Below are 17,400 nucleotides of genomic sequence, written 5' to 3'. Positions count from 1 at the left end.
ATCATGACCTGAGCCGAAGCCACACGCTTAACCGACGGAGCCACCCAGGCGCCCTGATACCACCAGTTTTAGAGGGGAGATGTAAGGAACCCTGGATTTGATACTTTTTAGTATCTCACTATGTCAGCCTTGCACCCCATCCTATGACTTGGTATCCAGGTCCTTGCTATTATAATTCTATTCCATTTCCCTTTCTGGTGCCCCAGTTCCCTCATGACTAGAGTGCTCTCTTGCTTCTCCAAGCCCTGCTCCCTAACCCACGAGCAAATGACTTCTTAGTGTTGAGTGGCTTTCTATACACCATTCTGGCAGAGCTTAATAACTTCTAGGTCTGGCCTAACCTACTCCTGAGTTGACAGAACTATGACAGGATAACAGACCTATGCAAAATATGAAAGAAGCAAAAGAGTGGCTCCAATGGGTCTGTCTGATGGAGGTTGGAGCCCCACATGAGTTGAACCATGTGAAACAGGTTAGGAACACAAAAGGTATGAGTTAGATGCAGGGGCGGGGGACTCATTTTAATCACTGTTTTGAGCAGAAAGAAAAAAAAAAGCGATAGGCCTACAGCTTCGGGCAGATGGTTAATGTTAACAGATGGCAGATAAAAAGAAGTACTATTTTTATTTTTGCTATATTCTTCAACACAGTGCCATAAAACTAGGGATTGGCATATATTATTCAAATTTTCAGAAAAGTGAAAAGAAAGAGGTCAATTTTAGAAACCGCAGATTGAGGAACAACTTATTGTTACGATAATAAAACAGGAACAATAATGAAATGCAAGATGTATTGAGAAATCACAAGAGGAGCATGGTACTAAATGTTTTCCACACATGATCTCATTTTAATCATCACATAAAACCCCTAAAGAAGGTATTATTATCCTCATTTGACAGATGAAACTGAGGCTCAGAGAAGCTGAATAACTTGATGTAGCTCACAATAAAAAGCTAGGATTTAAACCCAGGTGTGTTTAACTACCAGACCTGTGCAGTTCAGATTCCAAAACAAGTTGTTTATGATTGTGTAGAAAATAAAGTGGTATTTGTTAGGAGCCTACATGAGTTGATTAACAGCCCATCATGCCAGACTATATTTAAACCACTTTACTGGAAAGTTATACCCACAAAGTTCAGGGAAGGCAAATGCTGTACAATGTCACTGTAAAGAATAAAGAAGAAGAAAAACAGCTTGGTGGACAACAGACTAAACAGACTTGTAGCTGGAATGATCATTTCCTAAAAGTGTTGCTCAAACAGTGGAACAAACCTACTCATCAGGAGGCCTCCAGTGCCCTGCTGAAGGACTCTGAATTTGCCTAGCCCAGTCAACAATTTTATCAGTGAATTGAATAAAATATGTATGGCATGTTTGTCAAATTGCAGAGGACAAAAGAGATAATTATTAGGTAACAGTGCAAAAAATTTTTTCTAAAAATCTCATCAGGTTGGAATGTTGAGTCACAGCAGACCAGATAAAAATTATGAAGAAAAAAGATACAGAATCTTTTATTTAGGTCCATAGTACCTTTAAGGAAGACACTGGAGAGAAGTAGGCACACAGCCATCCTGTGACAGATGCTAGAGATGTTAACTACACATTCAATCTGATGATATGATTGTTAAATGGAAAATAAGTCTGGGGCAGTGTTAATAGTGCCAGGATAAACAGACACTATTCTTTCCATCCTCAGCATTAGACATCCAATTTAGGTTCTGGAAATATTTTCTGAGTGGGTTGTTTCAGTTTTCTATTGGTATAAAACCACTCAAACTCGGTAGCTTAATAAATTTTATTCTTATCTCTCATGATTCTGTGTGTTGGTTGGTCTCAATCGTGTGTTTCTTCTCTTGGTTTTGCTCAGAATCTCTCTTGCAGTTGCTCAGTTGACAGCTGGGGCTGAAGCACTCTGGAGGCCCTTGGGCAGGAACATTCAAGATGGCGTCTTCACTCACAGAGCTGACACCTCAGTTCTCCAAACGCTATCTTATCCTCCCAGGCATTTCCTCCCCAGCAGGGCAGCTAAACTTTTTACATGTTGGCTTGTTTCCACGGAGCACAATGACTCGAAGTGTCAGACTTTCTCAAGGCTTAGGACCAAAACTGACACAGTCACTTCTGCCCATTCAGTGTAGGTCAAAGAACAGCCAAAATTCAGGATGGGAGGGACTACATAAGGACATAAATACTAGGAGGAATCATTCGTTGGAGCCCATCTTTGGAGTCCACTGCAGGAAGGCAATGAAGTTTATAATTAATTTTATTCTAAAATTTATATATAAGGTGATGGGGCACCTGGGTGGCTCAGTTGGTTAAGTGTCCGACCTCAGCTCAGGTCATCATCTCAGAGTCTGAGAGTGTGAGCCCCACGTCAGGCTCTGTGCTGACAGCTCAGAGCCTGGAGCCTGCTTCAGATTCTGTGTCTCCCTCTCTCTCTGCCCCTCCCCTGTTCATGCTCTGTCTCTCTCTGTCTCAAAAATATATAAAAAAATTTTAAAAATTTTAAAAAATAAAATAAAATAAAATTTATATATAAGGTGAAAGACAAATACATTTGGAGATTTTAGCACAGACATGATGTCTTATAGTTCACAAGAGTTTTCAAATTTTGGGAGGACTGTGTACAGAAGACAGCTTAAATATACCCTGTGTAGCTCCAGTGCACAAAATTAGGACTGGGGGTAGGTTTCAACTCAACTGCTATGTATCCAATTGTCAAGGGTGTGGAGAGAAGCTTCTGTCTGAACAGGAAGTCATACTGGATAGACTCCAAGGTGCCCTTCAACCTCAAAAACTAAGTTTCTAATTATACACCTCCTCCTGTTAATTATTCCTTGGTATATTCCATCTCCTCAGCCAGATTTTAAATTGAAGAAGCTGGACAAAACAAAATAAATACAAATATTTCTGGACAGCTTCTAGTGTTAGCTCTCCCAGCAGTCAGCTGCCATATAATTTTGGATAAATCACTTAATATCCCTGGGCCTCAATTTCTTCTGAAAAAGGAAGGGGTTGAATTGTAATTTCCCTCCCAGTACAAAGTGAGGATAATAAACAACAACTTTGATGGAATTACTTTAAGAATAAAATGGCAATGAAAGTAGATAAAGTACTTTAGATAGCAACTGGCCTATTCTCTGTGCTTAATAAATATTAGCTTTCATTATTCCCATGGTGACAATGATGATGTTTTCTGATTCTATGATTTCCATGTATATAATAAAATCTTGAATCACTTTAGACCTTCACTTCTTTTGCTCTTCTCAGCAGCAATCAGGAAGTAACTCATAATAATCGCTGGTCTAAGTTTTCTGACCAGGTAACCAGGTTCCCACCATGACCTTGTAAAGGGCAAACCCTCAATGAACAGTTGAATTAAATTTGAAATGGTTTGGGCAACAAATGTGTTCTCCTGCTCTATGTCAGCAGAGGGAGCCAAAGAAAAGGAACAAATCCTTTCTCTGATTAGGTACCAAAAAGAGCGAGACAGGTCAGGGGCTTTTAGAGGTATCCTTATTCACCCTTCCTACCCTCATTTTATAAATTACGAAACAGGCCAATGGAGGAAAGGAGATTTCCCAAGGTTACAAAATAATAAGTGGTAAGGTTATCTGAAAAGCAAGTCTGTCTCAATCCTGGTTCCTGGGTCTTTGACTCGTGGTCTTTCGTACGCTACTATAATTGCTTTCTTGTTCTTCAAGGAAATTAGCTGCAGATTATTCCAACTTCAATGTTCTCTTATGCCTCACTTATCTGATAGCATAGTCTTTGGGTTTGAATCCTGGCTCTGCCTCTTACTAATTGTGTGACCATGGGCAAGTTACACAGCCTCTCCAAGATTCAGAATCCTATGGTTTTAAGTGGTTATAATAATTATACTTCTTTCAAAGGAGAAGCAAATGAAATAATGCAATATAAAATGTCTCGTAAGGCATTTCATGCCTTGAGCGCATGAGGTGACTTAATAGATATAAATACCCATTTTTGTCAAAAGAAATTATTTTATCTAAATGAATTGAAAATAGATAATGTGGGTCTCAAACTCAGATGCTTACAGAAGCTAGCCATTTAAGTTAAGTTGTCTGGGGGTCGCCAAGGGGGCTCAGTCGGTTAAGCATCTGACTTCAGCTCAGGTCATCATCTCAGCCATTCATGAGTTCAAGTCCTGCATTGGGCTCTGTGCTGACAGCTCAGAGCCTGCTTCTGATTCTGTGCCTCCCTCTCTCTCTGCCCCTCCCCCACTCACACTCTTTCTCTCAAAAATAAATAAACATTTAAAAAAATTAAATAAAATTGCCTGGGTATATAACAACAGGGACTTCTAGGGACTATGGCAAACCACAGAGTTCATGGCCAAGGGAGACAACCTTTACTGGGAAGAAATTTAAGCCCACTATTGTCAGATCTTCCAACGTGTTGAGAGAAGTTGGGAATCTGGGCTTTTATGTGCAAATTTCTGATTTTCAAAAATGTTGCACAGACCAAATAAAATCCAGGCCAGCAGCTTGTTATTTTCAAGTTAATTTTAGAGTGCCATATGCAGCAGACACACAACACACTAGACTTGAGAAACTCAGCCCAATAAATTCAGGAAAAGATATTATGTCTCTCATTTGGAGTGCCAATAATATGAACCCACAGGAATGTTTTTCCAAGGACCTTACTCAGCAAACACACTGAACTCCTGAGGATTATTTTGCAATCTCTAGAATATCTTCCAGTTTTTCTTGGTGACTTTAGATTCTGCCCACTCCATGCCTGATGCCATTTGAGTTACCACAGTCTTCCAGCTTGACTATAAATTATACATTCCACACTGGTATGTTTTTTCTTTACAAGGTAGAAAATAACATTTCACAATTTTATACATAGCATTCATTTTTATTTAACAGCTACCTTCATTAGATATTCATTGAAAAGAGGTTCATTGTAAGCAACAACTAGGTGGGTGGGGTGGGGGGAGGAGTTGGGTGTCTAGAATCTTCTATACCAAACTTCCAATACACATGAAGTATAACAATCACTTTGTTTCAGTCAACCACACACACAAAAGTAAACTGTAGGCACATCCGAATGGGAAAGAGAAAACGTAATGATAAATGCAAATGAAAAAAGGGGAAGGTGTCAACTAGCAGAGTGGTTCAATCCAAACTTATTAAAGATCCTTGAGTGGTTTCTCCTCCTCCACCTTGGCAGGTGTAAGCCCCATGGTTTACGCTTCATTTCCAGAGAGTAGTATCTCCACCATCTCCCTTCCTACGGGAGAAGAAAGGCTGATTGGAAAATGTTTTGTTTTCATGATGTCACTAACTTGCAAAATGGTCTCAGCCTTGTAGTTGTATTTATAGGTAGGTGTGCTGCAGGCCACTTTTCTGGAAATGGTAGGAAGATATTGCCCTGAGTATAACCTTTTGTTTAAAACTGAGGTTTCCTATTAGCTTGGCCAAATGTGATTATGTTGACTTGGTTATATTAGCATTGTTTCAATACTTCAAAGAAGCTTTTTAAAAATCAGCCCAAGAATATTAAGAAACATGACTCAGCCAGGTCAGTGGGAGTGGCACCAAGTTAATGAAACAAGGAGGCTGGGAAACCCTGATAGCTGAGATGAGGGCTAAGTGAGACCATCTAGGAGACAGCCAGGGTGTCCTGTGATCCAGAGTCTCAGGTCTAGTAAGCAGTGGAAACCAGGGCCCTAGGGAGAGAGAGAGAGACAGGGCATGGATGTCACTGTGCCCTCCCCTCCCCAACTCATTTTAATATGGAAGCCAGTGCAATACAAGAAGAGATTAAAAAGAATTTTACATTAAAAGTGAGTATAATTTTCACAAGACAGCAAAGAGTAGTGGAAAATAACTGGAGGCTGAGCTCTCTTGCTTGCTGACTCTGGGGCCTTGGGCAAGCTGTTTTACCTCCTTGGGTTTTAATTTTACAATTCACAAACTGAAAGATTTAGAAGATAAAAATCGAAGGACTCTTCCAAGTCAGATGTTATACAGTCAGGCATTTTCCCCTGATGTTTTATTGGGAAAAAATTCAAGTCTATAGGAAAGAAATATACTCTTCATCTAGTTTCAACCGATTGTGAACATTTTGCTGACTTTGCTTTAATTTTCTGTTTCTGTCTGTTCTATCTATCTATCTATCTATCTATCTATCTATCTATCTATCATCTCCTACAATCTACCAATCACCTATCCATCCATATAACCACAATATCATAATCACATCTTAGAAAATGACAATAATTCCATATACTCTAACATCCAGCTTGCATTCATATTTGTAATTGTACCAAATTCTTCCAGTCAATTAGGTTTTTAGACTTTAACATTTTAACATATTGGACAACACTTCTCTTTCTTTTCCTTCCTTTTAAAAAATTTATTTGCATTCACTTTCTGAGCAGTCCAGTTATTTTGTAGAACATTTCACACATTCTGGATATGGCTATTTCTCTGTCATAAAATCTTGCACACTCCTCCCTCTATATTTTCTGTACACTGAAAGTTAGGGCTGGTGACTTGTCACATTCAGGTTAAACACCTCGGACAAGAATGCTTCATGGGCAGTTTTTTCTTCTTCATGTTGCCTCCCACCAGGAGCAGGTTCATGTCAGGCTGCCCCAGTAGCTGTCAGGTTAAGTTTGACCCTTGGTTAAGGTGGTGATGGCCAGATCTCTCCAAAGTAAAGATGCTGTTTCTCCTGCTTTGTAATCTGTGGGATAGTAATTAGTAATCTGTGGGATAACACTTTGATGTCATACGAACGAACCTTTCACCTAAGTGTCTTAACACCATTGAGATCCTCACCTGAATTCATCATTACATTGGGTTTGCAGGGATTGCCTCATTTTATCCTCCCTTCTATATTTATTAGCTAACATTCTTCTGTAAAGATGAACTTTACTTTTTTATTTCTTCTCTCTCTTCCTCTGTCTCTCCCTGTCTCTCTCTCTTCTACTCTGCATGTGTGTGTTTCTCTGCCCGCCCCCCCCCCTCCTCTTTCCTTCTTCCTCTCCTTTATATTACTATGGTCTCATGAATTTCCTTTAAAATTTAGTATGTAATCAGTTATTCTCTTTATTCTTTTTGATGTCCAAATGGTCCCAAATTTGGCTAGAGGGAGCCCCATTAAGGTAGATCTTGTATCCTTTTCATAAGAACACATGGGTTTTTGACTTCCTCCTTGCTATCTAGCAATATAAAATATTTCTGATTCACTTCACATTTGCCTTACCTGGATCTAAATTCAACCATTCTCCAAAGAGTCTTGTTTCCTTGTTTCCTTTTAATGCAGAATAATATTCACGTCAAGATCTGAGCAGTAAGTATGCTCATAGTAACTAAGTGTCATTACTTATAAGTGTTTTCAAGTGGGCAAAGATATAGATATAGATATAGATTCCAGAATTCATATATTCAAAGAATATATTTTCAAGAATTCATATATTCAAATTGAATATAGGTTTTTAAAAATTCTTTTATTTTCTATTTTCATTTATTTTATAGTAAACTTTTGATTCCTAATAATATTATTATGTCTACTTATTTGCTTTTTCCCATATTATTTATAGTTTCAAAATTATAATGCTGACATTCCTAATACCCAATAAATACTAAAAACTAAAGTTTTTAAATACAAAACTAAAGTTTTGGATGCCATTGAATTCTTTTTATTCTTAGAATACATCCTATTAAGGGATGGTCAGCCAGGACCCTCATATCAAAATTTACTTGAATCAGTTCTTTTATATATATATATATATATATATATATATATATATATATATATTCATTTTTATTTTATTTTATTTAAATTTTATTTATTTATTTATTTAATTTTTATTTTATTTATATATATTATATTACATATTTATGATATTTATAAATTATTTATTTTATATATATGTATACATATATATATTATTTATTATCAAATTGTTTTCCATACAACACCCAGTGCTCATCCCAACAGTTGCCCTCCTCAATGAAATCAGTTATTTTCTCTGTGTGGTTATTTTATTGATATTATATACAGCTAGATTCATTTTTTTAAACTGTATTACAATTTAGAGTTTGTTTCTTTCTGTCCCCTTCAATTTATTTTTTCAAGTATCTAAGACATTCACATGCTCCCATACCTATTCCCTCCACTTCAGTTCTGGTTTATTCTTCCTGTGGCCTGTGTTTCTTTTTGCAAAACACACGTGTGCACACATGCGCACACACACACACACACACACACACACACACTTTCCCATCTTTCTGGGCAAAGAATATTGTACAATATACGTTGTCATACCTCACTTTTTTTACTCAACAATATGTCCCGAAATCTACTCCAAATCAATTTGTAAATATCTTCCTCATTCTTTTTCATGTATCTCCAGGTCTTTTCAGAGGCATATTTATGAAACGAGACATCAGGAAGCAAGAGCCAGCAAGCACCTGACACCATGATGGAATATTTTAAAATTGAAAACTGTCTTTGAGATCCAGCGAACCAATTTCCCCACTTTGTAATTGTGGACACTGAGGCAAGGGGGGGAAGTGACCTTCCCTCCATCCCATTCTACACTGTATTATGTGACCCAAATCAGAGTGGCTATCTTTTAAGGTGGCTATTTTAGCTGCAATGATTGGCCTGGGATTAACATATGACCTGATCCAAGCCACTTAGAGTCCCTTCTGGGGGCTGGAAAAGTTAGAACTAGGGGGAAAAAGTTAGCAAAGCTCTGAGTGTAAGAACCTACAGCTGCTGGTAGCCAGATCCCCTGCTGAGTAGAGAGATTTCATCTGTAATAGGAAAACATAAAGCCAATACATAATGGTCAAGAGAGGGACCTGATGATGCCTGAGTCCCTACGCATCATAGGCCAGCTCTATCTTTACCTTTTCCACAGTGGGAACTGAAAAATGACATGACTGTCAGTGGAGCAAACTTACTTCCCCAAAAGGTGGAGATGGTGATAACTGGAAATAGCTGTAGTGCCAAAAGAATGTAGACTTAGAAAATAGCAAAACACAAGAACAACAGGCAGAGGGGGTGTCAGGTTAAGAGTTTCTGCAATGTTCTGTAGTTCATTTGCAGGTTGTTAAAAATGAAGAATGTAGCCGGAGAACATTTTCTCCTCCCCACTCCACCCCTGCCCTTACCAGCAACTCACATGATTCCAGAAAAGCTTTGGTCTCTCTCCCAGAAAGGCTATCCTTTCCCACCAATTTCCCACCAGTTTTCCAACAGTTTCTCCTATCCAGTCTCCCAACTCTACTTCCTTTGTTACATACTTATCAAGAAGGCTTCAAAAGCCAGGAGGACTTTTATTGCCTATGCCCTTCAGAAGAGGGACCTTCAAGTTAGCAGAACTGCCTTTACTTGGTTGTCTACATAGTTTCATCAAACAATCACAAATCTCCAGTTGCCTGCCCCCAGGACTGTGGGAAGTAAAGGTTTTATCTTTTACAAGCAAATGATATTGCTTTTCTTTCTTTTCCCAGAAGAGGGAGAAAGGTTAAGCCTAACCTTGAATACCAGAGGAAGAAGAGCTTTGTTTCAGTGGAATTCATTTGAAAAATCATCTCCCACTCCCCCATTTAGTCACCCAGTGGCGCTGGTCAAAAAAGATCCCACCAAAAACCCCACATATGGGATCTTTGTAGTTCTTACAGATGAAGGGTCTTCTGGTCATCAAACCCTGGTTCCCTCTGGACAATGGGCACAACTACAACTGGGTGGCTCATTGCTGGAGTCTTGCACATGGGCATTTTCCTCGTGAGGAGACCTCAAAATTCTCCAGGGTTTGAGGTGAAATGTTGACTTCTGCCCACAGGAAGATCATAAAGAAATGGAAAATGCCACTTTAACCACCAAACACTAGATTATAATATTAATTTTCAAAACAAATCTCATGAGCTTCGATTTCTACATCCATAAGATGAAGAGAAATAATGCCTACCTCACATTGGTGTGTTGCTTAGGGAATGCTGATTAAGTAAGCAAATCACTAAACTACTTAATTTGGAAGAGAGGCATCAGCAGTCTTGGCGGCAAGCAATAGAAACTCAATATGATTTATTTAAAGAGAAAGAAAATCTACAGACAAGATACCAGGGAGCTCACAAAACTGGCTAGAAGCAAAAAAGCCAGCTTTTCTTTTTTGTTTTTTTTAATGTTTGTTTGTTTATAAATATAATTTATTGTCAAGTTAGCTAACATACAGTGTGTACAGTGTGCTCTTGGCTATGGTAGTAGATTCCCATGATTCATCACTTACATACAACACCCAGCGTTCATCCAAACAAGTGCCCTCCTCAATACCCATCACCCATTTTCCCCTCTCCCCACACCCTCCATCAACCCTCAGTTTGTTCTCTGTATTTAAGAGTCTCTTATGGTTTGCCTCCCTCTCTGTTTGAAACTATTTTTTCCCCTTTCCTTCCCCCATGGTCTTCTGTTAAGTTTCTCAAATTCCACATATGAGTGAGAACATATGATATTTGTCTTTCTCTGACTGACTTATTTCACTTAGCATAATACCCTCCAGTTCCATCCACGTTGTTGCAAATGGCAAGATTTCATTATTTCTCATTGCCAAGTGGTATTCCACTGTATATATAAACCACATCTTCTTTATCCATTCATCAGTTGATGGACATTTGGGCTCTTTCCATAATTTGGAAAATATTGTTGATAGTGCTGCAATATACATTGGGGTACGTGTGCCCCTATGAATCAGCACTCCTGTATCCTTTGAATAAATTCCTAGTAGTTCTATTGCTGGGTCATAGGGTAATTTTATTTTTAATTTTTTGAAGAACCTCCACACTGTTTTCCAGAGCAGCTACACCAGTTTGCATTCCCACCAACAGTGCAAGAGGGTTCCTGTTTCTCCACATCCTCACCAACATCTGTTATTTCCTGAGTTGTTAATTTTAGCCACTCTGACCTATGTGAGGTATCTCAGTGTGGTTTTGATTTGTATTTCCCTGATGAGTGACGTGGAGCATCTTTTCAGGTGTCTGTTGGCCATCTGGATGTCTTCTTTGGAAAAGTGACTATTCATGTCTTCTGCCCATTTCTTCGCTGGATTATTTGTTTTTTGGTGTTGAATTTGGTAAATTCTTTATAGATTTTGGATACTAACCCTTTATTTGATATGTTACTTGCAAATATATTGTCCCATTCCATTGGTTGCCTTTTAGTTCTGTTGATTATTTCCTTTGCAGTGCAGAAGTTTTTTTTATCTTGATGAGGCCCCAAAGTTCATTTTTCCTTTTATTTCCCTTGCCTTTGGAGACATGTCTAGTAAGAAGTTGCTGCAGCTGAGGTCAAAGAGGTCGTTGCCTGTTTTCTCCTCCAAGATTTCGATGGTTTCCTGTCTCACATTAAGGTCTTCATCAATTTTGAGTTTATTTTTGTGAATGGTGTGAGAAAGTGGTCCAGTTTCATTCTTCTGCATGTTGTTGTCCAGTTCTCTCAGCACCATTTGCTAAAGACACTGTCTTTTTTCCATTGGATACTCTTTCCTGTTTTGTCAAAGATTAGTTGGCCATACATTTGTGGGTCCAATTCTGGGTTCTGTATTTTAATCCATTGGTCTATGTGTCTGTTTTTGTGCCAATACTGTACTGTCTTGATGATTACAGCTTTGTAGTAGAAAAGCCAATTTTTCTAACCCCAAGAGCGTGGGTTAGAACTATGGCAGGAAAAGACAGTCAAGGTCTCACAAACAGAAATAGTCCCTTAGAATGTGGCTGCCGGCACCCTTACTCCCCCATCCCAGATATGCCCCACTGCTGCTGGCCCTGCAACACTGTACCCCCTCACTCACCCAGTGCAACACTTCTGTGGAAAAAAATCAAAATTGGTCCCATTCTACATTTGTGAGTCTCCTAGCTTCACCATGTAATGCTTGAAAAATGTTTGAATGTACTATGTGAAGAAATTTTGCAATTCTGAATTGGCCATTTCTTCCACATCTTGAGGAATTAGTTGCAAGTTTAGTCTGTACCCTCATATCTGCTTCTGCCAAGGACTTGAGCATTTTTACAGATTAAAACTCAATCCAAAAAAAAAAATAGGTGGATGGAAGGACAGATATGTCAATGGACAAACAAGCAGATCATGTAATTTTAAAAACAGCTGAAGGAAAATATGTCTCAGCCACCTGACTTGAGCAAGTGAGGACATTTGGACAATGACTTTCACTCTAAGCTTTCTGACACCCAGGACTTGGAGGAAAATGTAATGGATTACATAGTTTTAATTTTCTTTTTCACACCAGAATTTTATCTAGAGAGACAAAATGTTTTCTGGCATTAATCTCCTGCAAAAGATTTTCCTTTGGGTTTTATATGAAAGGTGTTACATGAGCTAGTAGACAGTATCCCATTTATGGTTTCACAAACACATAAAGGCTTTTTAAATGGGTAAACCTCACGTGAAATATTTTGTGAAGGCACACTGTACTCAGGAATGTTTCTGCCAGCCACACTGGAGACAGGGCCCAGGTGCTCTGGCTCTTCCAATGTAGCCCCCCACCCCCCACAGCCTGGAGAGTCTGGACATACACCTGGCAGGTGCTTGCGGTGGGCCTTGCCTCTCCAATGTCAGATGTGCTAAAGCGAGGTTTGGCCGCAGGTTGTGCTTCCATGAAAGGATGAACCATTCTCCAAACATGGCCCCAGCAGGTCCTCCATGGGTTTAGGCCTCAGACTCCAGACAGGAGAGGGCAGACTGCCACTTTATTCTAGAAGGTTTGAAACCCAACATGTGCTCTTGCCCAGACAGCATGAGCCTCAGCAGCAGGAGGAGGATCTGCAGATGGAAATGCTGTTGTTGCTTCTCCTTCCTTCTCTGTCTCCTTCTCCTTCTCCTTCTCTTCTCCTCCTCCTCCCACTCCCCATCCCCCTCCCCGTCCCCCTCCTCCTTCTCCTTCAGAAACTGCATCACCAAGGGTGGGAATGGCACAGAAGCCAAGAAGTAAACCCTACATGGCTACATTACACAGAAGAGAGTTACAGGAGGCACTTAGAGCCTGCCAGCTGCAGTGAGTTTGAATGCTTATAAAAATGACCCAAATGCCAGAAACCTCAACTTCATTTCAAAAAAAGATTTGACAGGGTTTTGGGGTGTTTTTTTTTTCTATTTCATGAAGAAATCGAAAGGAAGGCAAAAATAAAACCAGGTTAGTGAGATGAGGCGTGTCATCAAAGTGGTTCTCCAAAAATGCATGCCACACGATCCTGTGCTTGCCGGACGAGCCCTGCCAGTAAACAAGCCAACTGTCTGTGCCTCTGTGCAAAGGGGGGTGGGTTAGGGTGACATGTGGAGAGGGGCCCAGACACAGCTCAGAAGAGGGAATGGTGGAGGCTTAGATGGACAGGATAGCATTCGCCTTTCTTGGAAAGGACCATGTTTTCTCACACTCCATTTTTCAACTGACTGAACTCTACTTCCTCAGGAGTGGGTGCAAACCTTACCATCTGGGATTCTTTTCCTATTGCAGCCCCCCAAGCCCCCAACCCCCACTCAACTACCCCCAGCCTGGTCCTTCTGCGTTTCCAGAACACTTTCTCACATCTTTCATTCAGTGAAGCCAGAGGCCTGCCTCTTACTGAAGGAACATCAGTCACACAAGCAGGTAGAAGATAGGATAGAGTGTTTATGCGTCCCTGCCCCATTTTTTGTGATGGGGGAGAGGGGCAGGGAGATACAGGATTCTCCTCTCTCTGGAACAGATTGATCCTAAAATTAGACCTAAAGTTTAATTATTTTACTCATGTCAGAGGACTTAGATGGAGGGTGGGATGGGGGAGGACCACCCTTCTTTTCCCCATGCCCCGTACTTCCCCTATTTCCATTAGCTCTAGCTGCTCCTTCTGTGGCAACAAACCCTGGTGCCACCCACACCCACCATGGCGGCCCCCACCCCACAGACTCCTCACCCAGTCCAGGCCCCGTGCCCCTTCTCCTCAGGCACAGGTGACTCTCATCTGGTGTGGGGGACAGAGAGGCTGGGGGGTATGAGCAGAGAGTGTGAGGGGCCTGTGGGAGGTGCTGGCAGGGATGAAGGCCAGCTCACTGAGAGGGAGTCAGGATTCCTGGCGATATTCCAGGGAGGCTCAGTCCTGGGATCTAAACAGAGAGCAAAAGGGGGCCAGGAGCTAGGAAGGAATATCTGGAAACATTGTCTTAAATTTACAAGTGATAATTAAGCCCCTGAGACTAACATCTGGATAACAGAGCACCTGTGTATGCCCACACACATGAGTATTTGACTTTTACACCAAGCTGATGACATACATAATTATCATCTCAACCTTACACACCTGGAAACCCAGCCCTAGGGAAGTGAAATGACTTCCCGCAAAGAATGAGGAATATGCACAAGTGAGGTTTGAGTCTTCTGCTTCCGCAAAGTATGCCAATGATAAAATAATCCATGAACTCTAGCAATTATTTCACATGCTGAAGAAGCAACAAAATAAGAAGAGAAAAATATTAAAAAGTGGGGGGTGGGGGGGAGATTTACCTGTGCAAAAGCAATTACAATCAAGTCCCCCAATGTGAACTGTCAAACTCAGTGTGATAATGGTTATGATGACCCATCTTTGATCAATTAATTTCTAACAAGTATTATTTGATTATTATAATTTAAGATCTACACACTTATAATAGTTTCACAAATTATGCACTTCCTAGTGTCAACTTATAATATTCTTATGCTCTCTAAGAGATTAAGGTAATCAATTATTTTATGAGGCTTCATGGGCTTATAGGACTTCACAGGAAGAGGTATAAAGCAAATAGAAAAACATAGTGTGTGCTCAACATTGACCCTGCATTCCAAACAGGAAGGACAATTGTATCATATGAGACAAATTGGTGTCTTTATAATTTGGTTTTTAAGATTCAATTCCTCAAAAGGAAGGCTCTCGGCATGTACAAAAAATGGAAGTTGGAGTGGTGGCCAAGATTAATTTACGTACACTGCCACCAGGTGGAGGCAGAGTGCCACGGGTTGTAAAGTCTGCAAGGGTAGTTAGAGAATTTGTGAAAATTGCAGATTATGGTTCTGGGTTCAAGCCCTAAGACTTAAAATCACAAAATTTCCAATTTCTAATTTACTAGAAACATTTTCTAAAATAGAAAAATGCAAACAAGCTATTAACAAACATTTTGAATCGCTCTTTACAGGGGTTTTACAAATGAGAAGTGCAATTACATTTTCCCCTTTAATCTCTTAAGGTTCCTTTTCTCACAAATACTTTCCAAAAAAATTATTGGTACCTCCTTATGTTGCTTTCATGGGAAACCCCCTACACCTCTGGATTGTTTGGCCCAAAGCTCAGTTTTAGGCGGTGACCTATCTCCCTGCCTCTCCTTCTCTCAGCTAGTCCAAGAACAAATGGTGAAGGGTGGATGAGGAAGGTGATGGAGAGTGACCAGCTGTCCTGGTTTGTCCTAAACTGTCCCAGGAAAACCCCCTTAGTCCCAAGAAAACCAAGAATATATATATCCAACTTTCCATTTCAGACTCTCTGCTTGAAGACCTTCATTTCTTTCCATGGGGGGTGGGGGGGAGTGGGGAGGCAAAATATCCCCACCATTTGATGAACCCCGCAAATCCTCTGTATAAAAGCACTCCTTTAGCATAAGTCTTTGCTGCTAGGTCAGGGGTATGCTTTATGTTTCACATGAAGGCAGGATATATAGAGAAGTATAAATGTGTGTGGTGTGGTGGCAATGCAGAGCAAATGAGGCAACCATGTCATGTAAATAGAACCTTTAAGAAGCCTCTCAGTTCCAGGCACCTGGGTGGCTCAGTGGGTTGAGCGTCTGATTTCGGCTCAGGTCATGATCTCGTGGTTCATGAGTTCAAGCCCCACCCTGGGCTGTCTGCTGTTAGCACAGAGCCCTTTTCCGATCCTCTGTGCCCCTCTCTCTGCCCCTCCCCCACTTGTGCTCTCCCCCACCCCCCCCCCAAAAAAAAGAAGTCTCTCAGTTCATCATGCCAACCTCTGAGGCTGACCCTTGAGGCCCCTGATGAGGCAGCCCTGCCAGCTGGAAAGGAAGCAGGAAGGAAATCAACTCCAGCTGACAGAGGATGCCAACTCTGGAGTTACTGCTGGAGTCTCCCAGAAGGGATATATTTAGCTCCGCTCTGTTAATAGCTGACCCCCTTGGATCTCCTCAGGAATGTACCTAGGGGAGTTCTTGACAGAGAATCGGGAGTGAAATAATGCAGACAGTTTTATAACTTAAAAAGAAGAGTATCTTTAAGGAAATGACCTAAAAAAGGAGGATGATTCAATGGGGATTAGATGAAAACATTAATGTTATTTTGTGAATTGCTTTCCCGAGGAGTTTATATTCATTCTATTCATTTCCTGTGTTCTTTCGTGTAATTGGTTCAATCATAATTTAGCTTTTCTGTAGGACAAGTGTCCTCCATCAAGTTTGTGTCCTTGGGCACAAAGTACTAACAAATCCTTCTCCAGACACCTGTCACCTGTCAGCACCTGTTAATGATGAACCCCACGGGATGTGGTAATAATATTCTTAAAAACTGAGATTTGGTAAGAATTACCTTCACACTCTCCGAAGAATAACCCAGACATGCTGGCTGTGGAGGCAGTGTCACAGTAGGATGGCAGGGCCATCTCGCCCCGGGGCCCCAAGTGTGTACAGACAATGAACAAAGGCGACACAATGGCACAAACACTATTAGAACAACACATTTATTTATGAAATCTGAGGTTGGGAAAGCGAAGACAGCTGAGAAATATGGTTGAGTTCCTAACTCGACAATGAATAAGCAGGCTCTAATTTACAACTGCACGGAGTGTGAGACTGCCATATGTTATGTAAATAGCTGTAGGTCCCTTTAAGACAAGAAATGGTGTGAAGACAAAGCCCTTTTGTACTGCTGAGTGAAGCCTACCTTGACCTTCCGAGTATCAAAGAAAGGCCACCTGGATACAGTTGCCAGATAAAATACAGGATGCCCAGTTACATTTAAATATCAGATAAACAACGAAAATACTGTGGTTATGAGTATATCCCAAATATTGCACAGGACAGACTTAGACTAAAAGTACTATCCATTGTTTACCTGAAGTTCAAGTTTAACTGGAATTGTATTTGCTGCATCTGGGAACAAAAAGCAAAACCTGGTGAGATGGGAGGGGAGTGCTGTCACTAAGACAAAGGAACAGGAAGTTGGACAAGGATCAGCATACCCAAGGGGAGGAGAAGCTCCAACAGTGAGCAAGCCCAGGCTTATGGAGAAGAAATGTTGGATTCCACAACAGAAGCTCCCAAGAGCCCCTCCAAAAAGCTTCATTTTTGGCTCACCTTCTTTCTGCTGCAGTGAATGATCAGGCACTGAAA

General features: G+C 40.5%; 1 protein-coding gene and 1 long non-coding RNA gene across 3 annotated transcripts in view; one reads left to right on the top strand and one right to left on the bottom strand.

The window, feature by feature from the left end:
- AQP9 (aquaporin 9) overlaps positions 1-17,400 on the top strand; it is a 115,983-nt gene that overhangs the window by 57,434 nt on the left and 41,149 nt on the right. The window contains exon 6 of one of the 2 annotated variants that reach the window (XM_042941901.1): positions 8,396-10,221. The exons of the other annotated variant lie outside the window; for it this stretch is intronic. Within the exon in view, the coding sequence (XP_042797835.1) occupies positions 8,396-8,465 (70 nt within the window). The 3' untranslated portion in view covers positions 8,466-10,221. Of the gene's footprint in view, positions 1-8,395; positions 10,222-17,400 lie in introns of those variants that run through there. 2 annotated transcript variants of the gene reach the window in all.
- Positions 16-15,887, bottom strand: LOC122221983. Its single transcript, XR_006203563.1, has 3 exons — positions 12,416-15,887; positions 11,825-11,827; positions 16-53 (listed from the first exon to the last, which is right to left on the bottom strand). It is a non-coding gene; the product is annotated as an uncharacterized LOC122221983 (long non-coding RNA).

The sequence above is a fragment of the Panthera leo genome, chromosome B3 (genome assembly GCF_018350215.1).
Source record: "Panthera leo isolate Ple1 chromosome B3, P.leo_Ple1_pat1.1, whole genome shotgun sequence".
Classification (NCBI taxonomy): domain Eukaryota; kingdom Metazoa; phylum Chordata; class Mammalia; order Carnivora; family Felidae; genus Panthera; species Panthera leo.
The sequence above is the reverse complement of the archived record's forward strand: the minus strand, read 5'-3'. Positions and strand labels throughout refer to the sequence as shown.